The 11796-nt window shown below is 42.4% G+C and overlaps 1 protein-coding gene across 1 annotated transcript; it reads right to left on the bottom strand.

Annotated features, from left to right (window-relative positions):
• Positions 1-386: 386 nt before the first annotated feature.
• Positions 387-6531, bottom strand: LOC129814052 (ankyrin repeat domain-containing protein 33B-like). Its single transcript, XM_055866825.1, has 4 exons — positions 5558-6531; positions 2516-2645; positions 2166-2306; positions 387-2060 (listed from the first exon to the last, which is right to left on the bottom strand). Exons 1-4 carry the CDS (start codon positions 6011-6013, stop codon positions 1246-1248), a joined length of 1542 nt encoding a protein of 513 aa, XP_055722800.1. The 5' UTR covers positions 6014-6531; the 3' UTR covers positions 387-1245.
• Between the last annotated feature and the right edge of the window lie 5265 nt (positions 6532-11796).

An 11796-nucleotide genomic window follows, 5' to 3' on the forward strand; every position in this document is an offset into this window, starting at 1 on the left:
ACATTATGTAATGTTGTGATTATGCAAATATGTGATGCTGCAGAGAATGTAGAGCAGTTATATAATCACCTGGACCATTTTCAATATTCACTGATATTCCTGTGGAGGGGCAGCGAATCCTGTGGTGGATTGCCTTTGTGACATAGACAAGGAGCATTGTTTTACGTAATATAGCCTTCTGCTGACTGATAGGAAGCCAAATAGTTTTAGCCGACTGTTAGAGACCTACATCACCTATTCATTGCATTGAGTTAATCTTGAGTCACCTTTTTAATTGTCCAGTCAAACAGTCAATTTGCATTCTTCCAGCTGAATCTACCTGAATGGGTACCGACTGGGCAAACTGACAGAGGCTCATTTGGCACCGGAACATCCCACTCCACATCGCTCAGTGTTCTGTTGGCATAGCTTTAACAGCCCTTGCTGTGTTCTTTTAATGGATAATTCCCCACCTGTCCTGCTACATCTGTATTGTGCAATCACATTACCCTGCAGAAGATGGTTTTGCTCCTTCAGTGTTACAGTAGAAATTGCCATACCCCTCCTTATATCTATTCATGATCACATCACTATTTTGTACAAATATTTATGACAGCTTCAAATGGGGGGGGTGTGGACTAGATACATAAAGTGCAATCATTTCTAAATGGTAAAAAAGATATGTATGAAGATACCTTCAAATAAAAGCTAACATTCTGTTCCAAAATGCTGGAGTATATATAGGGGAGTGTACGTACATGTATCCTTTATTAACAGTTGAGGAAACATCCAACTGATTAGTGTACTGTCTGCTTTGAGAATATCCTTAACATTCAGATAAACCTAAATATGCAGTAGGTGTCAGTATTTTTGGGGGATGTCTGACTGAAACGTTGACACAATAAACAATGTGCAGAGGTAATATTGTGTTAGCGTGAGTTATCCTTTTACAATGGAAATATCAAACATAGTCATAATCTGAAGAATGCATACAAAAATAAATCTGGATCAAAGTTCAAGTATTAATTCCTCACTGTGAGTGCACAGTTCAAGCCAAGTGTTCCCATCCCAACACAGAGTACCCAAATGTAGGACAGGAAGACATGGTGCTCCATGGCTACGGTATAATCTAGTAGCAAAGTCCCTCAAATCTCGAACGCAGGTGATCACTTCAACTCTTCAGCTCAGAACCAATTGTAATAAAAGGTTGGCTCACCTCCCAAGGCTCCTGACATTTCTTTGCCCTCTCCTCATAGCTCAATTCTTTCACCGCCTCCTCACTGTGGGAAAACGTCTCTGCTTCTCCTCCTCCTCTTGCCTCCTCCTCTCCTCCTTAGCCTGTTTGTACCTCCACTTGGGGAGCTGGAGGAGCGCAGGGTCCTTGCTCTTCCTTCTCTTCTCGGAGGCGGGCCCCGAGGGGGCCTTGCACAGCCTCACCTTGGGGATCACAATGCCCGGCCTGACGCTGCTCCTCCTCATCATATTCAGGGGCAGCAAGCTGGCACGCCTCAGGGCAGACGTACCGGCCACCGCAACCTCCTGCAACATTTGGGTCTGCAAGCTGGCCCTCCGGTCTGTCTTCTTAGGAACCAACTGCACCCGGGAGTTATTGAACAGCTTCTTGTAGTTGTTGATCCGGTCGGGGCCCAGGCACTTCAGCTCGTCCACTCGCTGCTTCCTGAGGATCTCCGGTACAGCATAGCGCCGCTTCCCAATGCAGGGCGGGCTTCTCAGGGCCACGGTGTGGCAGGCGGTGGCGATCAATGGGCTGGACAGGGCGGTGGTGATGCGCACCATGTGGTCCATCACACCGTCGTCCACAGGGTCCGTCTTCATGCGGAGGGAGAACCTACAGCAGGCCTTGTCTGCTACCTTCTGCCAGCAGTTCTTGGGTTCCTGGTGTTGGGCCACCAGCTCCTGCAGCATGGGCCACTCCAGTTTGTAGGATTCACAGAACTGCTCGGCACACGGCTGGGCCATCAGACGCATCATCAGGTAGGCCGTCTCGTAGCGGCATGTGAACAAAGCCCACTCCCTGGAGGTCATCTTGCGCCCGTAGTCCCTCGCCTCCACGTCCGCTCCTTTTATTGGGAATACACAGATAGAGAAAGGCAGTCCAGCAACAAAATAAGACAATGTAAACATTGTAAAAAATTACATAGAAATACTAAATATTTTAGCTCTACCTGATAACATCAGCAAACGAACAACATCTGCCCTCCCTTGCATGGCTGCCTTCATCATAGCTGTGAATCCATGGCAGTTCCTACGCTCTAGGTCCAGGTTGGAGAAGTAGTTGATCAAGTAGCTGGATATCATAATGTGACCTGGCATTATAAAATAAACCAAATGTGTTATTCACCTTATTCACAACGAACCACGTGGAATTATACTCATTGTTTCCAGATCAATACATCTGTTTGCTTAATCTGTCTGTTTTCATTGAGAATAATCATATTTGTGTTGACACATTCCCAAAATATACTGTACTAGGAACCAACAAACCTTCAACTTTGAAACATCTGTGGATTCTTACCTGCTTGAGCAGCTGTCATGAGGGCTGTATTCCCCTCGTTGTCTTGCCAGTTGACATCGATGTGGGGACACTGAGAGAGCGCTATGACCACATCCACCCAGCCCATGTAACAGGCTACTATCAGCCCATTCTGAAAAACACAAACCACGTGCAAAGGTCAGTGACATATCTCTCTTTTTGGATGACAACAATGTATGTTTACTGCCCTTAAGGTAAATCTGTTGACGCACAGTGTTGTACTGTTCAACTCTAACATTTGACCTTGCACATAAGGTATAGTACGTCACACAACTACCGGTACGTCACTTGTCTACATTAAATCTCAAAGTTCGGGCGTGACTGCTGCTAGTGCTTACAAATGACGATGTAGCTAACTAAGGACACAAGGCAAGCTCACCAAACCAAGACTCTGCCACTGTTACACTCCCTGGAGCCTTATGGTCTTAAGGCCGTGGTCTCAGTGCTCATTATGCAACCACGGTTGTTTCACATGGTCAATTGGATCAATAGCTCTGCTCTTTGAGGCACATTAACAGCTAGTCTAGTTCTAGGTGTGTGGTGTTAGAATTGTGTTGACACGGTAGAATAGAAACTATCAAAATAAACAAATGCTTGGAGCAACACTGATAAACGTATATGCTTGGAGGGTGACTTATAGCCAGAGACGCCAACCGACAGGCCTAATGATCGTCAACCGACAGGCCTAATGATCCCCAACGGACAGGCCTAATGATCCCCAATGGACAGGCCTAATGATCCCCAACTGGCAGGCCTAATGATCCCCAACCATCAGGCCTAATGATCCCCAACGGACAGGCCTAATGATCCCCAACTGACAGGCCTAATGATCCCCAACGGGCAGGCCTAATGATCCCCAACGGACAGGCCTTATGATCCCCAACGGACAGGCCTAATGATCCCCAATGGACAGGCCTAATGATCCCCAACTGACAGGCCTAATGATCCCCAACCATCAGGCCTAATGATCCCCAACGGACAGGCCTAATGATCCCCAACTGACAGGCCTAATGATCCCCAACGGACAGGCCTAATGATCCCCAACGGACAGGCCTAATGATCCCCAATGGACAGGCCTAATGATCCCCAACTGACAGGCCTAATGATCCTCAACTGACAGGCCTAATGATCCCCAACGGACAGGCCTAATGATCCCCAATGGACAGGCCTAATGATCCCCAACTGACAGGACTAATGATCCCCAACCATCAGGCCTAATGAACCCCAACAGACAGGCCTAATGATCCCCAACTGACAGGCCTAATGATTCCCAACTGACAGGCCTAATGATCCCCAACTGACAGGCCTAATGATCCCCAACTGACAGGCCTAATGATCCCCAACCGACAGGCCTAATGATCCCCAACTGACAGGCCTAATGATCCCCAACTGACAGGCCTAATGATCCCCAACTGACAGGCCTAATGATCCCCAACCGACAGGCCTAATGATCCCCAAGGGAATTCAAAGTTAAGTCTCAGCTAATAGTCTTTCTGGAGCTTTCTGAACCATCTGCCTGCTGCTGCCTACAGTACTAATCACAGTCCACCAGCCCTATGGTAAGATAGCATAATGACGTATAGGGAACAGTATACAAGGGTGGCTCAGTGACCCAGTTTATGGATTTGTGGAAATGCCCAGTCACCAAGGCTACTGTCCAACGAATCACGATTAAGCCATCTGAAGAAAACTCCTTAGAAAATGTGTACCGTAAACAAAGAATTTTACCCACTAATCATGAAAACCTGAAGGATCAGCAGAGCTTCCAGTATTCTCACTGCTTATGGCTTCCATATTCAACTCTAAGGTAAAGGTCTGAGGTAGGCCTATACCAAAGCTTTGGGACCAAAGAGGAATTAAAACTGAAAGTTTCCATATTCAACACCCCATCTATAAACAACCCATGAGAGAACATCATCTGTCTGAGTCAATTGGAAAAAAGACAAGTACAGTTTTAGATTTGCCAAAGTGAGGTCCTACTCTGGTCAAACAGTCCGCATTCAGTGTTTGATTTAAAAATACTGCTGTGTGTGTGTTTGTTAACATCTATACAAACACACATTAGGGCTCATGTCATGCCAGTGTAGGATGTAACGTGAAACAACTGAGGACATTTGCATTTATCCATCCAGACACGTACCGTTACTGTAGGTGTAGCATGACAGCAGACTTCTCCACGTATTTATACTGTATTAGTCTGTCTCTTCACAACGCGTTGAAGGGATTTAAAAGGTCAGTGGGTAAGCCTTGTTTCTCAGCTTGATCAGATGCTGAGGAAAATAACGGAACTACTCTCTATGGAATCTACATGCAACACCTTTTGAACATATTGCGCAATAGTAGTCACTGAATGTGTAGGCTGCTATGTTATATCCCTAGTATTATTGCTTTACCACTGATGAGGATACAGCAGTGAGAAACACAACCAAAATTGCATTAGGCCTAACCCCAATGTCTACCTGTTGCGTACCCATGATGGTCATTAATGGTCTGGAGAATAGGGGATTTGAAGCACCAACCCTCTCTTAGTATTGTCCTGCTGCACCCTGATATCTTGGGAGAACCTTTTTAAAGCTCAGCCGTGATTACGAGCTGCTTCAACGCCATCTCAAAATGCAATCCCCCCCCCCCCCATCTGTTCCAGGGCTTAACCAACTGCTCTGAGTATTTCTCTGATATTGTCACTGTCCACAGAAATGGCACAGTTTGGATGTCTAGTACAAATTCAGATACGGGAGCAAAAAGCCTAAAATATGTGCTGTCTTTCATATCAAATCAACATAAAGCTTATTCCTGATCTTGTGGAAACCGGCTTTACAAAGATCTATATTCCAATGTCCATACTAGCATACCACGTAGAAAGCATTATACATTGCTTAATTCTAAGTAGGATGTTTGTGTGGACATTGAAACAGAGACCATGTTATAAGTTTGTACAGTTGGCCTTTACTTGATAATATGGACATACTCTAAATCACAGAAAACATTGACTAGTTAATCTCTTTAATGACAATGCAAACATACTCTGTTGTTCTTATCTGTTTCTCTCACTTCCTCCTCTGTCACCCCTTGCCTTATCATAATCTTCACTATGATGGAATTGTTATTGGAGCAGGCCATGAAGAAAGACAGAGGTTCAGGGGTGACTGGGCTGGGAGTCCTGTATTTGAGAGACTCATCAGGTGGATAGAAGGAGTCATCAGAGGCGATACTCCTGGTATCCTCTGGCCGATCTGGCAATGTGTCAAAGTCAAACTCTTCAAATTCCTGATAGACATCATCGTCGTCGTCATCATCATAATAGTTGTTATCCTCATTGTCTCCCACATTAGGATCCTCATTTTTGTCGCCTGCAACCGCCTCCAACTCCTCATTTATGGGACCCCTGACGGCCCCCGCCTGGCCTCCAGAGATCCCATTCTGCTGAACTTTTAACAACGTCCCTCCACCTCCACCTGAGTCCTCTATGATCAGCACCATTTAACTCCCGGGTTAGAATCCACCACAACAACAAGAACAAGGCACCAAAATCCCAATCTCATCTGACCAATTCTCTCTCATTCAAAGTGTAAATACTTAGCTAGGTCTTGTTGAAAAAGCAGTAGTCAGTATGATCCCTAACTGGAACATGATCTTGAGGAGCCACTTGAGGAGGATGTCTCAGAATGTCCCCTTTAATCCATCAATAAAGCTTGTTCTCTGAAGTAATAGAAGGACATTAAAGACCTTGTCATCCTCAAAGGATCCTCTTGTTCTCATCAGCTCTTCATTTGCCTTCTGTATTTCTCACTTTCCAAATGGCAACAGCCAACAACGGTGTGACAGCTTGAGAATTCATCTCTTCAATGCATTTGTTGCCAAAGTTGTCCCACAAAATGCTGTTCAACAAAAGGCACTTTATTATTTTAGATAGCGTCTACATCCTGCTGTGCTGATACCCTAATCTTCAATTCCCCTGCTGTAAATCATTTTGTTTCCTTATACCGATGTGGAAGAGAAGAATTGTCTAAACTGACGCCACTTAATCCCTTTAATCAGTCCTCACGCTCTCTCTCTCCCTCTCTCTCCCTATCCTCCTCTCTCTCTTTTTATCTCTCTGCTCTCTCTCTCTTTCTCTCTCTCCCAAAATGCATAGTTGAACAAACACAGAAGTCTTGAATGATAAAAGTACAGATTTAGTAGGTTAGTATTGACTTTTCTCGGTCTACATAGCTAAAGCTCAATTTACAGATCATTTAGAATTTGTACAACCACATATCTTTGATTTTGTGCAACCACATCAACTACATTTTCATTGCATTCCTGTTTTATGATATACTGGTTTTGCGTTATATTCAATACCCATACCCTAAATCTGGTCCCTACAGTAACGTGGGGATTCCCCATAAAAGTGACTTCATGACATTACCTCCTTACCTCCCACCCCCACTAGTTGTGCAACATTTGTCCATGACCCTAATCTATGGTTGGCTGTGGCTGCTGTTAGATCTGTTTTAACTGACTGGTAATTGGATTCAGCAAAAATAACATGGCCTCTTACATTCGTTTTTTCCCCCCTCATTTTCCTTCACAGTGTATAGCTACACTTCTTGCCACTAATTCACATTATTTTGGTTGTTGATTGACATTATTTTAGAAGCAGCTAAAGTCTTGGGTGTAGCTTGGATGTCTCAGTTTTACGATGCACCATGTGGCAGTGCGGTTCCCACGCTTGTCTGAGCTCCATAGTCTTAGTGATTTGTACTGTATGTGATCATGTGGGTGGCAAAAACAGCCCTCTTGAAAGTCTCTTCTGTTCATTGCTCCTCACACATGCCTATCCACTCTATTACACAGTGATAATTCTAACAATCAAACTCAAGATCTCAGTATAATGAGAAAATTAGATTTAAAAAAGAATGGCAAGTTCAAATGCTGGATTTACAGATTGTTCTGGAGGGGAGGGGGGGGGATATGCAAATTCAGCTGCAATCTACAGATCTTGAAATGATTGATTGCTTACTGTGTATGGTAGACCCTGGTCCTGATGTTAATTAAACAATACATAATTTCCGTAGTTGATTCCTTAGTTGATGCTGTCAACTGAAGTAGGCCTCTGAAGTAGGCCCCTGAACTGGTAAGCCTTTAGCAATATGTTGTATGTCAGGTCAATGCTAAACTACTTATGAGTGTAACATTTAATTCCCAATATCAAATCAGTATACAATTAAAATCAGGCAACCCTGATCTGCTATGTAGTAAATAGTGTAGTAGGGCCTTATGCAAAATAATGTAGTAAAGTTAATGTATTAACATTCAAATAAGTGGCTGTTATAATAAGATTAAAAACACTTATGAGGCGTAAATAATTAACAACAAGATCAGATCCGCTTAGGGCATGGTATTAATGTATTAATTACACTTTGCTGTGTATCAATATATCCAGTCACAACAAAGATACAGGCGTCCTTCCTAACTCAGTTGCCAGAGAGGAGTTTGTTATCAGGAAGGACAAGGGAGTCCTGGATCAGTCTGCCTTCCAACAGACACTGTGAGATGGGAGATAAATTCACCTTTCAGCAGGACAATAACCTAAAACACAAGGCCAACTATACACTGGAGTTGCTTACCAAGAGGACGGCCTAGTTACAGTTTTGACTTAAATCGGCTTGAAGATAACGTCCTAGTCTTTATGTTATCTTGGAGTTGAGCAGATTAGCTGTTCTGCCAACAACCAAATAGTACAGTAGGCTCTGGTCAGTCCAGGTTGAAACACTGACCTAGGTCAGTTGCAGTTTAAAAGTGGACAGCCCTTCTTCATGTATGGACCAGTATTTAGGGTCTATGCTACAGGCTATATTTAACTTAACAGGATCACTTTATAACAGAGTGCCAGCCAGATTACTGTCTGGATTGGCAGCCTGGCACACAGGTAGAAATCTCACAAGTGTTATCTGAGAAAGGTTCATCCTGTGTTGAAGATGTGTACCCTTTTCCCCGTTACTGTCTCAACCCAAACTGCGCTCTTTTAGCTCACTTTACCAGTGAGTTTGGTTCAGCGTTTATTTAATTATTATTCAGACTTTTTTTTATAGCAGATGATCTTATTCAGAGTGATTTAGGGCTCTATTCATCAGATCCACTTTTAGCATGGTGACTTCACATTTGCTGGTGTATCAAAGCACCCAGTCACTACAAAGATACAGGCGTCATTCCTAACTCAGTTGCCGGAGATGAAGGAAACCGCTCAGGGATTTCACAATGAGGCCAATGGTAACTTAAAAACAGTTACAGAGTTTAAGGGCTGTGATAGGATAAAACTAATGAATTGATCAACAACATTGTAGTTACTCAGCAATACTAACCTAAATGACAGTGTGAAAAGAAGGAAGCATGTACAGAATAGAAAATATTCCAAAACATGCATCCTGTTTGTAATTATCCACTAAAGTAAAATTGCGAAAAATGTGACAAAAAAAGTGGACAGCCCTTCTTCATGCATGGACCAGTATTTAGGGTCTACGCCACAGGCATAAAAAAAAAAAAAACTTGAACAGGATCACTTTATAACAGAATTCCCGCTAGATTACTGTCTGGATTGGCAGCCTGGCACACAGGTAGAAATCTCACAAGCGTTTTCTGAAAAAGGTTCATCCTGTGCTGAGGCTGTGTACTCTTTTCACTGTTACTGTCTCAACCCAAACTGCGCTCTTTTAGCTCACTTTCCAGTGAGTTTGGTTCAGTCCTTATTTAATCATATTTTTTTTATAGCAGACACTTATCCAGAGCGATTTTGGGCTCTATTCATCAGATCCACTTTAGCAGACATCCGCATAGCGGTTGTTATGGCGGTGTCAGAAGGAGGAACTGCAGTCAAGTTTTTAGGATAAAAATAAACTGAATAGAGCTAAACACAGGCAAAATCCTAGAGGAAAATCTGGTTCAGTCTGCTTTCCAACAGACTCTGGGAGACAAATTCACCTTTCAGCAGGACAATGATCAACAACCAACTTGAGAGAGCTTAGAGACTTACCCAGAAAGACTGAAAGCTGTAATCGCTGCCCAATGTGATTCCAACATGTATTGACTCAGGGTGTGAATATTTATGTAAATAAGATATTTCTCTATTTATTTTTCAATACATTTGCTAAGATTTCACAAAACATGTTTTCACTTTGTCATTACGGGGTATTGTGTGTAAATGAGAGAGAGAATTTAAAAAAAAATCAATTTAGAATACATGCTGTAACACAACAAAATATAGAATACAGTGCATTCGGAAAGTATTCAGACCCTTCCCCTTTTTCCACATTTAGTGACGTCACAGCCTTATTCGTTTAAGTCAATCTCATCAATCTACACACAATACCCCATAATGACAAAGCGAAAACAGGGTTTTAGAATTTTTTGTAAATTCATCAAAAAATAAAAACAGAATTACCTTATATACATAGGTATTCAGATCCTTTGCTATGAGACTCAAAATTGAAGTCAGCTGCATTATGTTTCCATTGATCCTCCTTGAGATGCTTGTACAACTTGATTGGAGTCCACCTATGGTAAATGCAATTGATTGGACATGATTTGGAAAGGCACACACCTGTCTATATAAGGTCCCACAGTTGATAGTGCATGTCAGAGCAAAAAATCAAGCCATGAGGTCAAGGAATTGTCTGTAGAGCTCCGAGACAGGATTGTGTCGAGGCACAGATCTGGGGAAGGGTACCAAAACATTTCTGCAGCATTGAAGGTCCCCAAGAACACAGTGGCCTCCATCATTCTTAAATGGAAGAAGTTTGGAACCTCCAAGACTCTTCTAAGAGCTGGCCACCCAGCAAAACTGAGAAATCAGGGGAGAAGGGCCTTGGTCAGGGAGGTGACCATGAACCCGATGGTCACTCTGACATAGCTCCAGAGTTCCTCTGTGGAGATGGGAGAACCTTCCAGAAGGACAACCATCTCTGCAGCACTGCATCAATCAGGCCTTTATGGTAGAGTGGCCAGACGGAAGCCACTCCTCAGTAAAAGGCATATGACACCCGCTTGGAGTTTGTCAAAAGGCACCTAAAGGAGTGTGCAAAGCTGTCATCAAGGCAAAGAGTGGCTACTTTGAAGAATCTCAAATATAAAATATATTTTGATTTGTTTAACTACATGATTCCATATGTGTTATGTCATAGTTTTGATGTCTTCACGACTATTCTACCATGTAGAAATAGTAAAAATAAAATAAAACCCTTGAATGAGTAGGTGTGTCAAAAAAGTAGTCAAAAGTTTAGTATTTGGTTCAATATTCCTAGCACGCAATGATTATGTCAAGTTTGTGACTACAAACTCTTTGGATGCTTTTGCCGATTGGTTTAGTTGTGCTTCCGATTATTTTGTGCCCAATAGAAATGAATGGTAAATAATGTATTGTGCCATTTTGGGGTGCATTTTATTGTAAATAAGAATATAATATATGTCTAAACTCTTCTACATTAATGTGGATGCTTCCATGATTATGGATAGTCCTGAATGAATCGTGAATAATGATGAGTGAGAAAGTTACAGACGCACAAGTATCATACCCCCAAGACATGCTAACCTCTCACCATTACAATAACAGTGGAGGTTAGCTTTTTGGGGGGGGTATAATATTTATGCCTCTGTAACTTTCTTACTCATCATTTTTCACAAGCTTGATGTAGTCATTGTATGCTATAATGGGATCAAATACTTAACGTTTGACTATTTTAATACACATATAAGTCAATTTGTCCCAAGACTTTTGATTCCATAAAATTGCTCTTATTTCAAAATGGTTCACCTGATATGGATGAAAATAGGGTCAAATTAAAGTGCCAGTCTGCACTTTAACCTCATAGTCAATTCAAATCTGAAGTGCCGGAGTACAAACCCAAAACAACAAAAAATGTGTCACTGTCCCAATACTTTTGGAGCTCACTGTATTTCCATACTTGAGCTCTATACACCTGTTGATGGAAATGTCATACCATTAGTTTTCACAGCCTACAATAACATGCCGTACATTTCTTGGCAGATATGGGATGGTAATCAATTGGTTAAAATGACTAGGCATGTTTTCAAGGGATGAGACAAGACATTTTGACCTGCAAGTTATTTAGTTTGACAATCAGGGTTAAGGGTTTACAAACTAGCCAACCAGGATATCTCTATAGGAAAAACGGTTGTTTTGAGTGCCATTGACTTGACATTATTCAGCATTAATGTAGATATACAGCTGCTGTCAGGTGTGATTATGTTATTGGCTATGAGATGAC

Source organism: Salvelinus fontinalis, chromosome 17, assembly GCF_029448725.1.
Source record: "Salvelinus fontinalis isolate EN_2023a chromosome 17, ASM2944872v1, whole genome shotgun sequence".
NCBI classification, from domain to species: Eukaryota; Metazoa; Chordata; class Actinopteri; order Salmoniformes; family Salmonidae; genus Salvelinus; species Salvelinus fontinalis.